This window comes from Pelobates fuscus, chromosome 3 (assembly GCF_036172605.1).
Source record: "Pelobates fuscus isolate aPelFus1 chromosome 3, aPelFus1.pri, whole genome shotgun sequence".
Lineage (NCBI taxonomy): Eukaryota > Metazoa > Chordata > Amphibia > Anura > Pelobatidae > Pelobates > Pelobates fuscus.
This window is the reverse complement of record NC_086319.1, coordinates 424,127,843-424,143,474: the sequence shown is the minus strand read 5'-3', so window position 1 is coordinate 424,143,474 and position 15,632 is coordinate 424,127,843. Positions and strand designations below refer to the sequence as shown.

General features: G+C 49.8%; 1 protein-coding gene across 1 annotated transcript in view; it reads right to left on the bottom strand.

Annotated features, from left to right (window-relative positions):
* Positions 1 to 785: 785 nt before the first annotated feature.
* Positions 786 to 15,632, bottom strand: part of LOC134603658 (phospholipid scramblase 3-like) — a 134,264-nt gene continuing 119,417 nt past the window's right edge. The window contains exon 8 of the mRNA XM_063449827.1: positions 786 to 1,142. Within this exon, the coding sequence (XP_063305897.1) occupies positions 1,086 to 1,142 (57 nt within the window). The 3' untranslated portion in view covers positions 786 to 1,085. The remainder of the gene's footprint in view (positions 1,143 to 15,632) is intronic.

Below are 15,632 nucleotides of genomic sequence, written 5' to 3'. Positions count from 1 at the left end.
ATTCTGTCTGTCTCTAGCCCTCTCTGTCTCTGTATTCTGTCTGTCTCTAGCTCTCTCTGTCTCTGTATTCTGTCTGTCTCTAGCTCTATCCCTGTCTCTGTATTCTGTCTGTCTCTAGCTCTCTCTGTCTCTGTATTCTGTCTGTCTCTAGCTCTCTCTGTCTCTGTATTCTGTGTCTCTAGCTCTCTCTGTCTCTGTATTCTGTCTGCCTCTAGCTCTAGCCCTGTCTCTGTATTCTGTCTGTCTCTAGCTCTTTCTGTCTCTGTATTCTGTCTGTCTCCAGCTCTATCCCTGTCTCTGTATTCTGTCTGTCTCTAGCTCTCTCTGTCTCTGTATTCTGTCTGTCTCTAGCTCTCTCTGTCTCTGTATTCTGTCTGTCTCTAGCCCTCTCTGTCTCTGTATTCTGTCTGTCTCTAGCTCTCTCTGTCTCTGTATTCTGTCTGTCTCTAGCTCTAGCCCTGTCTCTGTATTCTGTCTGTCTCTAGCTCTCTCTGTCTCTGTATTCGGTCTGTCTCTAGCTCTCTCTGTCTCTGTATTCTGTCTGTCTCTAGCTCTAGCCCTGTCTCTGTATTCGGTCTGACTCTAGCTCTCTCTGTCTCTGTATTCGGTCTGTCTCTAGCTCTCTCTGTCTCTGTATTCTGTCTGTCTCTAGCTCTCTCTGTCTCTGTATTCGGTCTGTCTCTAGCTCTCTCTGTCTCTGTATTCTGTCTGTCTCTAGCTCTAGCCCTGTCTCTGTATTCGGTCTGGCTCTAGAAACTATATTTTTGTCTTTATAGTTAATTTCAGACCCTGAATATAGCAAGATAAAAGGACACCGTGTACTTTCGAAAACAGACAAAACACTTATTTATTTTTAAATGACATAATTTTATTGTTTTGAGTTTCTCTGAAACTATACAAAAAAATAGCAAAAACACATAATGTTAATATTTTTTTTGGAAGTGAAGTGGTTAATCATTTTAAGCCTGAGGTTGTGTAAACAGAAATCAGTTTGTGTTTAAAAGGTGACGCTAGTAGTATCACAGTATCGCCAGCAGGGGGCACTGTGACTGTGCCTTATGGCCCAAGCGCAGGTTCTGCCTCTCCTAATGGCTGTTCCTTCTGTTCATCACTTGCCGTCTTCTCTGGTTAATAAGAGATTCCTGAAAAAGGGAAAAAAATTTACAGAAAAAAATAGTTTCTATTCTACGAAATGTAACAGATTGTTAGCTTCACAAATCGAGCAACCATTAATTCCAATTCTTAGCCTTTACCGCTCCCACTGAAAGGCTATTCCATGTATCTACTACCCTTTCTACATCACTGTTACCGCTCCCACTGAAAGGCTATTCCATGTATCTACTACCCTTTCTATATCACTGTTACTGCTCCCACTGGAAGGCTATTCCATGTATCTACTACCCTTTCTATATCACTGTTACTGCTCCCACTGGAAGGCTATTCCATGTTTCTACTACCCTTTCTATATCACTGTTACTGCTCCCACTGGAAGGCTATTCCATGTTTCTACTACCCTTTCTATATCACTGTTACTGCTCCCACTGGAAGGCTATTCCAGGTATCTACTACCCTTTCTATATCACTGTTACTGCTCTCACTGGAAGGCTATTCCATGGAATCTAATACACTTTCTATATCACTGTAACTGCTATCACTGGAAGGCTATTCCAGGTACATACTATCCGTGGAAAATTTATGGAACTGAACCACAATTCTTGGAAACCTCTAGAGATCATCAGAAATACCTGCTGGTGAGGCTGGCGGTCATTTATAGAGCATAGCATTAGTGGCCATGGCGATCACCTGTGGAGTGGTTGTTGGTGGCAAAAGCGATCACCTCTGGAGAATGACACAAGTGTTTTTGGTGGCCAAGGTGATCACGTCAGGAGAATGACACAAGTAGTCATTGGTTGGTATGGTGATCACCTTGGGAGAATGACACAAGTCATCATTGGTTGGTAGGGTTGCCACCTCAGGAGAATGACACGAGTGGTCATTGGTTGGTAGGGTGATCACCTCAGGAGAATGACAAGTCATCATTGGTTGGTAGGGTTACCACCTCAGTGGTCATTGGTTGGTAGGGTGATCACCTCAGGAGAATGACACAAGTCATCATTGGTTGGTAGGGTTACCACCTCAGTGGTCATTGGTTGGTAGGGTGATCACCTTAGGAGAATGACACGAGTGGTCATTGGTTGGTAGGGTTACCACCTCAGGAGAATGACACGAGTGGTCATTGGTTGGTAGGGTGATCACCTCAAGAGAATGACACGAGTGGTCATTGGTTGGTAGGGTGATCACCTCAGGAGAATGACACGAGTGGTCATTGGTTGGTAGGGTGATCACCTCAGGAGAATGACATTCAAGCCTACACACCCATAGATTTTACAGTTGTCATTCTATGACAAGGTACTCCTGTATACCTTAAACCCCCTAAAAACAAGCAAGTCTACCTGAGTGTTAATTTGCAGAACCATAACAAAGGGTATTATGAAAATAAAGAAGTAAAGTCACAGTTGAAGTTAAATATGTTTTTTCCGTCATGGGTTAGAACTAAATAAAATGTAAAAGTAAATAAGTTCTGTTACAGAGATCCCCCTCTGGCTGTTACAAGATACCTACTTTGTTGTTACAATGGATAATGTTTCAATTCCACTACTTGGTTACTACATGGATACTTTTATTCCCCTATTTATACGAACGAGCCTTGTTTCCCATTCGTATGTACGAACAGCCGACCACCCGGCCCTTGGCATGTGCCAATTAACCTCAGTCAACCCTCCAGTAACCGAAAGAATGGTTGAACGGTCGGCCACCCTACGTGAGGAGTGTGACAACAATCAGCCTCCCGGGGGCTGCGGTTTGTGGTTAACCGCAGCCTAATTGACTATGATCAGGGTGGTACCCATTCGTATACAATTAACCGAACAGTACCAAACCAACCTCACTAAAGAACTGTTGAACGACGACCACCTAGATACTGGCATGTGTCTCCAATTAAGCTGTGGTTTCTGCGGTTAACCGCAATCTAAGTACTTATCCAAGGTGGTCGCCGTTCGTATGTCGCACACGAGGCGGGGGACATCTTTTTGTTGTCGAATGCTCAGCTGGACGTAACCATAAAACCCCTGGAACTGTAATCGGCTACTGGTTTGCACAAACCTCGCTGGGGTGCCGGTTGTCCCATCCGTTCGTACAAAAACCATATGAATAGACTTTAATTTCATGGCTTTTACACACCATTCGTGTGATCTGAGCGCAATTTGTATATTTTGTGCGCTCAGATCTGAGCTATCCAGAGAATGGTCGAATGGGATATGTTAGTATTAAAATATAAAAGCTATGTATTTTTATGTTATTTTCATGTGGGTAATAAAACGTGGCATTTTCATGTACTTGGAGATAATTAGGTTAGTGTAACTGTTGGGACGAATTATCTCCAGGGTAGGGGGGAGTGTTTTCAAAAGATGTCCTACCTGCTTCAAGTGCAACAACATCTAGCCAGTTGCCCCCTCAATAACAACTACCCTTCCAAGAACTACAACTCGTCCTCGTCTGGTCCTCCCCGACCAGCCCGAGCACTTTGTGTGGATAGAGAGACCCCTATGGAAGAATACCTGGGACCCCTACATGAAGCCAACACCACATATAGGAGGTATGGTTGGAGGGTCACACCGCTCAGGGACTAAGGGACACCAGCGCCACTATCATCCTAGTCCAGAGTCGCCTAATCCCCGAACATAAATGCTCAGGAAACACTGTGGCCGTCCGAGTGGCCGGGTGGGATGTGTACAAACTGCTGACCGCCAAGGTACATTTGGATTGGGGTGCGGGGAAAGGAATTGTGAATGTGGGAATCATGGCCAACCTGCCCGCTGAGGTCCTATTGGCCAACGACCTGGGTCCGATGACTTCAGCCTATGCCCCCTCTTACAACACTGAGGCTCACCCTGTAACCACCCGGTCACAAGCAGGGATACAGCAAGACCCTTCTCCAGTGCGGGAGACTCAGGTAAGACCATCCCCAACTGTAGCCAATCCCCAACTCCCTGGACCCTGGGATACTCCCGCAGCCTTCGAAACTGAGAACTACTTGACCCTCTAACTTGCAGCCTCGACTCGTGTTTGTAGGGGACAGCTATAATAACTACAGGGATTGCAATGCTCTTCATACTCCCTTAGCTACTGAGCTCTTGTTCCTTGTAACGGAATGCAATGTATCAGCATACGATATCCGTTGGTACATCTAGGAAATCCACAGTCAGAGTAGAAAGCAAGGCAATATCCCCAATCCTCCCAATAACCGGACGAAACACAGTTTGGGAGTCAACTAACTCGGTTTATTCACAGGCAGCATATTTATACAGTTCCCCATGCAAGGGGTTTCCATACAGTAATTCCAGGGGATTTCTCCCAACATGCACTGTGACTTTCCCAACAGGCATTGCTGCACGAGAAGGATACTCCCACTAAAATGGACGATTAAGTGGATTATCCCCTCGTGCAGCAAAACCGACAATTGACATTAAAATCTGTAATTCACACAATATTCGGTACTTCGGAATAACTGAACGTTCGGTAGATAGCTGGGGTCGGGGCGCACACTTTGGGAGAATACCGCTCCGATCCCAGCTGATTTGACCGAACGCCGCACATAATACAGTTAAACATTAAAGTGGGTTTAAAAGTACCGAATAAGTACGGGACACATAATGTACCGAACGCGGAACTCCCGAACGCTCTAGAAGTCCAGCGGTGTTCGGATCATTGAGTAGCCGTTTTCAGTTCCAGGCTCTCGACGACCGAACACCGCTGCAGAGACAAAGGATCCAAGATGGCCGCCCGCCGCATGGTCGGTAGTCGAACGACGGCCACCTAGGAGAGCCCTTAATTACCGATTGCAACAATGTTGCAACCGGGTAATTGGTGCCACACGACCTGTGAATGTGTGGTCTACCTGGGGAGTCCACATTCGTACGGCGAACGGCCAGGATAGCCGTGTTTCGCCGTATGAATGCTTTGTATGCTGGCAGCATACGGCTGTCAGCATGCGAACGGCCATAGAAAAATACATATACAGTTAACGTTACATATTATAGCTTCAGCCTACGGACAACCTGCAATGAATATAGTCCAGAAGTGGCTAGGTTTGCCACAATGCTCCCCCAGAACCAAGCCGGCATACACAGTCTGATCCCAACGGATCGGCTTGGGGATGTCCGGGAGAACACTCACAGATCACTTCTCGAGTTCAGTCTGTCTGGATAACCCGTCAGCGTTACCGTTTTGTTTTCCTGGCCGGTAATGGATAGTAAAGTCAAAGGGCTGCAGCGCCAAGCTCCAGCGCAGCAGCCTGGCATTGTCTCCAGACACACGGTTTAGCCACACTAACGGGTTGTGATCTGTGAGTAAGGAGAAAGGTTGTCCGTACAAATATGGCTGTAACTTTTTAAGGGCCCACACCACGGCCAGGCATTCTTTCTCGATGGCGGCGTAGCTCACTTCACGAGGCAGCAACTTGCGGCTTAAATAGGCTACGGGGTGTTCTCCGCCATCGGCTCCCACTTGGCTCAGTACTGCCCCCAATCCAAACATTGAAGCGTCTGTGTGAACAAGAAATCTTTTAGTTGGATCAGGAGCAGTTAACACAGGAGCATTAGTGAGAGCAGTCTTGAGTTGTTGGAATGCCTGCTCGCACTCTGGGGCCCAGACAACCAGTCGGGGAAGGTTCTTCTTCGTCAGGTCGGTTAGGGGTTTGGCCAGGGTGCTATAGTCAGGGACAAACTTTCTGTAATAGCCGGCTGTCCCTAAGAACGCCAGCACCTGGGTCTTAGTCCTGGGGGTAGGCCACTTGGCTACGGCCTCAATCTTGGCGGGCTCGGGCCTCTGCTGCCCACACCCTACACGGTGGCCCAGGTACTGCACCTCGGCCATACCTATGTGGCACTTGCTAGGTTTTAGCGTTAACCCGGCCTCCCCAATGCGATCTAATATCGCCCCTATATGGCGTAGGTGGTCTTCCCAGTTCTGGCTAAACACGGCTATATCGTCTAGATAGGCACAGGCATACTCCTGAAAACCGTCCAGTAGCCGATCTACCATCCGCTGAAAGGTAGCCGGGGCGTTTTTCATCCCGAAAGGCATGACCTTGAACTGGTACAGGCCAAACGGGGTGACAAACGCCGACTTGGGGATGGCGTCATCGGCTAGTGGGATCTGCCAGTACCCCTTACACAAATCAATGGTAGTGAGATACTGGCCCCGTGCCATCTTATCCAACAGCTCGTCTATCCGGGGCATCGGGTAGGCATCAGACACCGTTTTGTCATTTAGCCTCCGGTAGTCAACACAGAATCGGGTGGTGCCATCCTTTTTAGGTACCAGGACTACCGGCGATGCCCAGGGGCTATCGGAGGGTTCGATAACCCCTAGCTGCAACATTTCGTCCAGTTCGGCTTTCATATGGGTCCGGACGGATTCCGGAACCCTATATGGAGCCTGGCGCATAGGTAGCTGTCCTGGGGTCTCCACTCGGTGGGTGGCTAGCGGAGTGTACCCAGGTAAATTGGAGAAGGTAGTCCCCTTGGCTACAATCAGCGCCTGTACCTGGGCACGCTCCTGGGGGCTTAGCCGCTCCCCCAGTTGAACTCCCCGGGAGGGCTCTATCTGTTCCTCGGGTTCTAGTAGGTCGGGTAAAGGTAGATTTTCCTGATCCTCTACGGAGGAGGCACATATGGCCGTTACATCCTCTATCCTCTCATGGTAGGGTTTGAGCATGTTCACGTGGAGCATGCGTCTTTTCCCTACCCCTGAGCAGGGGCCGATCACATAGGTAGTGTCGCATCGCTGCTCCACTACCTGGTATGGGCCTTGCCAGGCGGCCTGCAGCTTATCTGTGCGGACGGGCTTTAAGATCAAGACCTTCTGTCCCACCTGAAAGCTGCGGTCCCTGGCTCCTCTATCGTACCAGCGGCGCTGGCGTTGCTGGGCCGCCTGTAGGTTTGTGTGCACAGCCTGAGTCAGCGCCTCCAGACGGTCCCTGAACTCCAGGACGTATGACACGATAGGGGTCTCGTTAGTGGTACTCTCTCCCTCCCAGTGTTCCCTAATCAAGTTCAAGGGTCCTCGCACCCTCCTCCCAAACAGTAGTTCAAACGGGGAGAATCCTGTCGACTCCTGGGGGACCTCTCTATAGGCAAAGAGTAGGTGAGGTAGAAACCTCTCCCAGTCTTTGTGGGTCTCCCCGAACGTCCGAAGCATCTGCTTCAGCGTCCCGTTGAACCGCTCACAAAGCCCATTGGACTGGGGGTGGTAGGCGGAATTAACTATTGGCTTAATGCCACACACCTTCCACATATGTTGGGTAACCTCGGCCGTAAATTGGGTACCTCGGTCCGAGATTATCTCTTGGGGAAAACCTACTCGGGAAAATACCTTCATTAATGCCTCTGCTACGGTCTCAGCGTGGATATTAGAGAGGGCCACGGCTTCGGGGTATCGGGTGGCGTAGTCCACTATAGTTAAGATATACCTTTTGCCGGAGGGACTGGGTTTTGGCAGGGGACCTACGATGTCCACTGCTACTCGGCTGAAGGGTTCTGCTATGATGGGCAGGGGGCATAGCCTGGCTTTGTGGCGATCTCCTCGTTTACCTACACGCTGGCAGACGTCGCAGGAGGTGCAATATTGGCGCACATCCTGAGAGATCCCGGGCCAGAAGAAGGCATGGGTCAAACGGTATCGGGTACGGGTCATCCCTAGGTGTCCGGACAAGGGGATGTCATGAGAAATTCGCAGCAGCTCCTGTCTATACTTCTGGGGTACCACTAGCTGTTTATTAGTTAAGGTGACAGATCCCCCCACATCTTTTGCTGTGACACGGTAGAGCAACTCTCTTTCCCAGATGAACCGCTCCCCCTCTAACCCTGCTTGGTCGGTTTGTGCCCGGTCCCTATATACTTGGAGAGTGGGATCGGTCTGGACTTCGGTCGCAAAGGTAGTCGGGGTATCCCAGGACATGGGGGTCAGTTGGGGAACATGGTCTCTTACCTGAGCCTCAGAGTGCGTTGGTGTAGCCGTGGTGCGAGCCTGTTGCCGGGTGGTTACGGGAAGGGCCTCCTGGTACGGAGTCTGGGGAATAAAAGCGGAAGTCATTTGGCCCAAGTCATTCCCCAGTACAACATCAGCAGGTAAATTCTGCATCAGCCCCACTTCTACGGTCCCCTCTCCCACACCCCAGTCCAAATGAACTTTGGCAGTAGGTAGCCGGTATACTGCTCCCCCGGCCACCCGTACTGCCACGGAGCCGCCAGTGTGGGTTGCGCCTGGTACCAAATGTGGTGCAACCAAAGTTAAAGTGGCTCCCGAATCCCGGAGCCCTTGCACCTCCTTTCCCTCCAGGGTCACTAGCTGCCGATGGTGCTGTCGGTTGTCGGTGGCTCGGACTGACATTACTTCGTGCAGTACCCCCAGAGGCTCCTCAATTTGAGCGCTCAGCACGTCTTGGGTGGCGGGTGCTACCTGGTAATGGTGCGCAGCAGCCCTGGGTGCCAAATTTTGTCGCACCTGATTCCAAGCTTGTCGGCTCCGGTTTTGGGTGCACTCTCGAGAAATGTGCCCCCACTGCTTGCAGGTGTGACACTGAATGTTAGCCCTGCCGTTGTATCGGGAGGGGGCTGGTGGAGTATTCAGTGCCGGCCTGTGCAGGGGTACGGTGGGGCTGGTAGGGGTAAAATTATTAGGTGGCCCTGTAATCCGAGGGAGGGCCTTAGTTTGGGCCCCGTGATGTCTCCTGGCATCAAAATGTTGATCCGCCAATTTAGCGGCTTCGGGTAGGGTGAGGGGTTTCCGGTCTCTCACCCATTCTTGTGCCTCTGGGGACAAACCATTAAAAAATTGTTCCAGCAGCATTAACTGCCTCAACTCCTCCATGTTAGTGGCGTTGCTGGCCTGTATCCAGCCTAGCGATGCTTGGTCCAGCTTGTGCGCCCATTCTGCATGAGAATCTTTCTCAGGCTTGCGCAAGCCCCGGAATTTCCGCCGGTATGCCTCTGGGGTAATAGCATACCTCTCCAAGATTGCCCTCTTCACTTTAGGGTAATCCTTACTGTCCTCTCGGGGTACAGCACGGTAGGCTTCAGCTGCCCTACCCGATAATTTGCCTGCCAGCAGCGGCACCCATACTGCGGGCTCCAAATCGTGCAGATCGCACAGCCGCTCAAAGTCCTGCAAATACCCATCAATTTCGTCCTTTTCTTCACAAAACGCTTTAAAGGCGTGATGTGGGACTTTGGGCTTTACCTGTCCGTAGGTGGAGGCAGTAACAGACTCTGCCCTAGGCGGGGTTGCTGGTGTGCTGGTCGCCATCAGATAATCCTGTACATCTGATACCATCACGGTCAGTATTTCCAGCGGTACTGGTTGCGGTAAAAACTCCAACCTGGTTCGCAGCTCTTTTTGGAATGGGGTCTCTTCCTTGGCTGGTGGGGGTGTAGCGCTGCGGGCTCGGTCTTCCTCCATCAGTTCAGCGATCAGCACAGCTTTAGACTTGTTGCTGGCTATCTTACCCCTGGCTTCCAGTAGCTCTTTTAAAGTTTGTCGCTTTAGTATGGTATAATCAATCTCCATACGAATTGCCCTTGCTTTCCTTGTTCGGTCGTTCCAGTTTCCACGAACGCTGCTTTTTCGGCTGTAAGGTTCGGATCCCGTCGCTTGCCACCAATTGTAACGGAATGCAATGTATCAGCATACGATATCCGTTGGTACATCTAGGAAATCCACAGTCAGAGTAGAAAGCAAGGCAATATCCCCAATCCTCCCAATAACCGGACGAAACACAGTTTGGGAGTCAACTAACTCGGTTTATTCACAGGCAGCATATTTATACAGTTCCCCATGCAAGGGGTTTCCATACAGTAATTCCAGGGGATTTCTCCCAACATGCACTGTGACTTTCCCAACAGGCATTGCTGCACGAGAAGGATACTCCCACTAAAATGGACGATTAAGTGGATTATCCCCTCGTGCAGCAAAACCGACAATTGACATTAAAATCTGTAATTCACACAATATTCGGTACTTCGGAATAACTGAACGTTCGGTAGATAGCTGGGGTCGGGGCGCACACTTTGGGAGAATACCGCTCCGATCCCAGCTGATTTGACCGAACGCCGCACATAATACAGTTAAACATTAAAGTGGGTTTAAAAGTACCGAATAAGTACGGGACACATAATGTACCGAACGCGGAACTCCCGAACGCTCTAGAAGTCCAGCGGTGTTCGGATCATTGAGTAGCCGTTTTCAGTTCCAGGCTCTCGACGACCGAACACCGCTGCAGAGACAAAGGATCCAAGATGGCCGCCCGCCGCATGGTCGGTAGTCGAACGACGGCCACCTAGGAGAGCCCTTAATTACCGATTGCAACAATGTTGCAACCGGGTAATTGGTGCCACACGACCTGTGAATGTGTGGTCTACCTGGGGAGTCCACATTCGTACGGCGAACGGCCAGGATAGCCGTGTTTCGCCGTATGAATGCTTTGTATGCTGGCAGCATACGGCTGTCAGCATGCGAACGGCCATAGAAAAATACATATACAGTTAACGTTACATATTATAGCTTCAGCCTACGGACAACCTGCAATGAATATAGTCCAGAAGTGGCTAGGTTTGCCACATTCCTGATCCTGCTTCGCTCTACAGAAGGAAGAGGTTCACCCACTGGAACCTGGAGCCTGGTCATAGGTCCAGGGTGGATAGCAGATGGCGAGATCCCAGCCCAGCAGCGGTGGTTCGTGGAGTATGCAGTACTTATGGTGTCTACGGTGCTGATAATCCTTTGGTGAGCGCTAGGAGCATTCTTTCTACGGTCCAACTTTCAGCTAGCCTGGAGGCAACCGTAACAAGTTCTAATAAGTTCTTGTCAAACTGGAAAATTAAAGAAAAGTGTCAGTCACAAGGAATCGACCCCAGTTAACCTAAATTCCAGCAATCTTTCTAATGTTCTTCATTGTTATTGCGGGAGGTTATTTACATTCTCTCCACATCAGATAGTCTCCACAACCGTGCACCCATGGAACATGTATATGTGATCAAGATTTATGAATTGAAACAGGTCCTTCAGATGCCTCCTTCCCTCTCCCCGCCCCCACCCTGTGTGCATTGTTCAGTGGCAATCTTCCCCGTTTTACTTCGACAGAAGTCGAAGTGCGCTCGACTATTCGAACGCCGCCTTCGGATGGGACTTTGTCAATTTTCAAGGCAGAAATAGACTGACCACACAGCCTGAATCTGTGGAACTGTTTTGGGCATGCAAACAGGCATGCGGTCGGTCCAAAGAGACTTGTTCAATATCTCTGGAACCACTGAACCGATTTGTACGAATTTTTAATATATTTGTCCCCAAGTTATGTGGTTCATAAAAATATAAGTTTTATTCCTGTGTGATAAAAAAATCATAAAGTTATAAAAATGCATAAAAAAGTATAAGTTTTAGCTTGGAGATAATTGAGTAGATACAGGAAGAAACTCAATTATCTCCCAAGCAGAGGGGAGGGAATCTGTGGGATGTAACCGTTATTTGATTAGTCAATGCCTAATTGCCTGTGGGCGTCTCCCTTGCAGGGGAGCACTGCATAAAGCAGAGTACCTGCCATTAAACATCAGTTCTACTTCGCCCTCAATATAGAGTCCTGTCTCTTATTGGGGGAATCGCTATATCACTACAAGGGATTGCTATGCTCTGCATACTCCCTTAGCTAATCACTTGTAAACTCTTGTAAGAGCTTGTTCCTGCTTCACTCTCTTGGAGGAGAGGTTCACCCACTGGCACCTGGAGCCTGGTCGTAGGTCCAGGGTGGGTAGGAGACGACGAGACCCCAACCAAGCTGCGTCGTTTAGTGGGGTCTGCGGTGGTTGTGGTGTCTGTGGAGCACTTGGAGCCCTCAGGAAGCGCCAGGAGCATCCTTCAACGGAGGTACCCAGTCGGGGTGCCAGGTTATCCGTTACACCTACGTCAGAGATTTCCAAGAAACTATACATTTAATAAATAAATAGTGTGTGGCAAGCACCCCTAAACAAACATATATATTTTGGGGTCTGTGCTAGAAGGTAGTGTGGCGAAAGCGACCTCGCCACTGTTTTTTGGAGGGGACTGATTGCCAGCCTCATGCCTTGGGACTATGGCCCCTGGGAGATTGGACACTTTAAAAACAGCATTGGGGCTTATGGACTTGTATTGGACCATGCTGGTCTTTTTAGAACCGTCTGGGGACATATTGAGACTTTGTGTGACAATGCCCGTTTAAGACTATGTCCCTAGACCTTTAAAATCCTTTGTGCATGGCTTTCTCCCACTTGGTTCAGTATATGGGGCTTACTGAACCAAGTACCACACAGGCGGGAGTTTGACGAGCAGGTCCCGCTGGGAGTTCAACAGTCAAAAATGGCCGCCGCCACGTGTTCGTAAATACGAAAGACGATCGCCCCGTCGATGGGCAATTAGGCTGCGGTTTACCACAAAACCACAGCTTCTGGGTGGTTAATCGGGGGCACACTCCTCAGGTAGGGGGGTCGGCTGTTCGATAGTTTGTTCGGAATTGTGAGAGGTGAATGGGGTTAATTGGCGGCACAAGCCAAGGGCCGGGTGGTCAGTCATTCGTAAATACGAATGACCTGCAACAGTTTTTTCGGGAAATAAGCAACAAAGTAACAAAATAACAGGGTTGTAGCAGACAGAGGGGACTTTGTAACAATTGCTGAGTGCAGAGGAGTACGTTTTTGTTTGTTTATAGTGGCAAATTAATGGGGGGTCACTGGACACTTACCAGAAAGAAGCTGCCCCCTAATAACAAGGCTTTCACTGTGACATCCAGATCCAGAGGAAAAGACACAGAGAACTGCTCACTCTCATTCCTGATCATCCCCACCACGTGCTGCTCATCTCGGGACTTTACCTGCGGGCGAGAGACAGATCTGTATCACTGACACTGTATGTATAGCACCTCCTGTCTGTATCGCTGACACTGCATGTACAGCGCCCCCTGTCTGTATCGCTGACACTGCAAGTACAGCGCCCCATGTCTGTATCACTGACACTGTATGTACAGCACCCCCTGTCTGTATCACTGACACTGTATGTATAGCGCCCCCTGTCTGTATCACTGACACTGTATGTATAGCGCCCCCTGTCTGTATCACTGACACTGTATGTATAGCGCCCCCTGTCTGTATCACTGACACTGTATGTATAGCGCCCCCTGTCTGTATCACTGACACTGTATGTATAGCGCCCCCTGTCTGTATCACTGACACTGCATGTACAGCCCCCCCCCTGTCTGTATCGCTGACACTGCGTGTACAGCACCCCCTGTCTGTATCACTGACACTGTATGTACAGCGCCCCCTGTCTGTATCACTGACACTGTATGTACAGCGCCCCCTGTCTGTATCACTGACACTGCATGTACAGCGCCCCCTGTCTGTATCCCTGACACTGTATGTATAGCACCTCCTGTCTGTATCGCTGACACTGCATGTACAGCACCCCCTGTCTGTATCGCTGACACTGCATGTACAGCGCCCCCTGTCTGTATCACTGACACTGTATGTACAGCGCCCCCTGTCTGTATCACTGACACTGTATGTACAGCGCCCCCTGTCTGTATCACTGACACTGTATGTATAGCGCCCCATGTCTGTATCGCTGACACTGTATGTACAGCGCCCCCTGCCTGTATCGCTGACACTGCATGTACAGCGCCCCCTGTCTGTATCACTGACACTGTATGTATAGCGCCCCCTGTCTGTATCACTGACACTGTATGTATAGCGCCCCCTGTCTGTATCACTGACACTGCATGTACAGCGCCCCCGTCTGTATCACCGACACTGTATGTACAGCGCCCCCTGTCTGTATCACTGACACTGTATGTACAGTGGCCCCTGTCTGTATCACTGACACTGTATGTATAGCACCCCCTGTCTGTATCACTGACACTGTATGTATAGCGCCCCCTGTCTGTATCACTGACACTGTATGTACAGCGCCCCCTGTCTGTATCACTGACACTGTATGTATAGCACCCCCTGTCTGTATCACTGACACTGCATGTACAGCACCCCCTGCCTGTATCACTGACACTGTATGTACAGCGCCCCCTGTCTGTATCACTGACACTGTATGTATAGTGCCCCCTGTCTGTATCACTGACACTGTATGTATAGCACCCCCTGTCTGTATCACTGACACTGTATGTATAGCGCCCCCTGTCTGTATCACTGACACTGTATGTACAGCGCCCCCTATCTGTATCGCTGACACTGTATGTACAGCGTCCCCTGTCTGTATCACTGACACTGTATGTACAGCGCCCCCTGCCTGTATCACTGACACTGTATCTATAGCGCCCCCTGTCTGTATCACTGACACTGTATGTACAGCGCCCCCTGTCTGTATCACTGACACTGTATGTACAGCGCCCCCTGTCTGTATCACTGACACTGTATGTATAGTGCCCCATCTCTGTATCGCTGACACTGTATGTACAGCGCCCCCTGTCTGTATCGCTGACACTGTATGTACAGCGCCCCCTGTCTGTATCACTGACACTGTATGTACAGCGCCCCCTGTCTGTATCACTGACACTGTATGTACAGCGCCCCCTGTCTGTATCACTGACACTGTATGTACAGCGCCCCCTGTCTGTATCACTGACACTGTATGTACAGCGCCCCCTGTCTGTATCACTGACACTGTATGTACAGCGCCCCCTGTCTGTATCACTGACACAGTATGTATAGCGCCCCCTGTCTGTATCACTGACACTGTATGTACAGCGCCCCCTGTCTGTATCGCTGACACTGTATGTATAGCGCCCCCTGTCTGTATCACTGACACTGTATGTACAGCGCCCCCTGTCTGTATCGCTGACACTGTACGTATAGCGCCCCCTGCCTGTATCACTGACACTGCATGTACCGCGCCCCCTGTCTGTATCGCTGACACTGTATGTTCAGCGCCCCCTGTCTGTATCACTGACACTGCATGTACAGCGCCCCCTGTCTGTATCGCTGACACTGTTCGTAAAGCGCCCCCTATCTGTATCGCTGACACTGTATGTACAGCGTCCCCTGTCTGTATCACTGACACTGTATGTACAGCGCCCCCTGCCTGTATCACTGACACTGTATGTACAGCGCCCCCTGTCTGTATCACTGACACTGTATGTATAGTGCCCCCTGTCTGTATCACTGACACTGTATGTATAGCACCCCCTGTCTGTATCACTGACACTGTATGTATAGCGCCCCCTGTCTGTATCACTGACACTGTATGTATAGCACCCCCTGTCTGTATCACTGACACTGCATGTACAGCACCCCCTGCCTGTATCACTGACACTGTATGTACAGCGCCCCCTGTCTGTATCACTGACACTGTATGTATAGTGCCCCCTGTCTGTATCACTGACACTGTATGTATAGCACCCCCTGTCTGTATCACTGACACTGTATGTATAGCGCCCCCTGTCTGTATCACTGACACTGTATGTATAGCACCCCCTGTCTGTATCACTGACACTGTATGTATAGTGCCCCCTGTCTGTATCACTGACACTGTATGTATAGCAC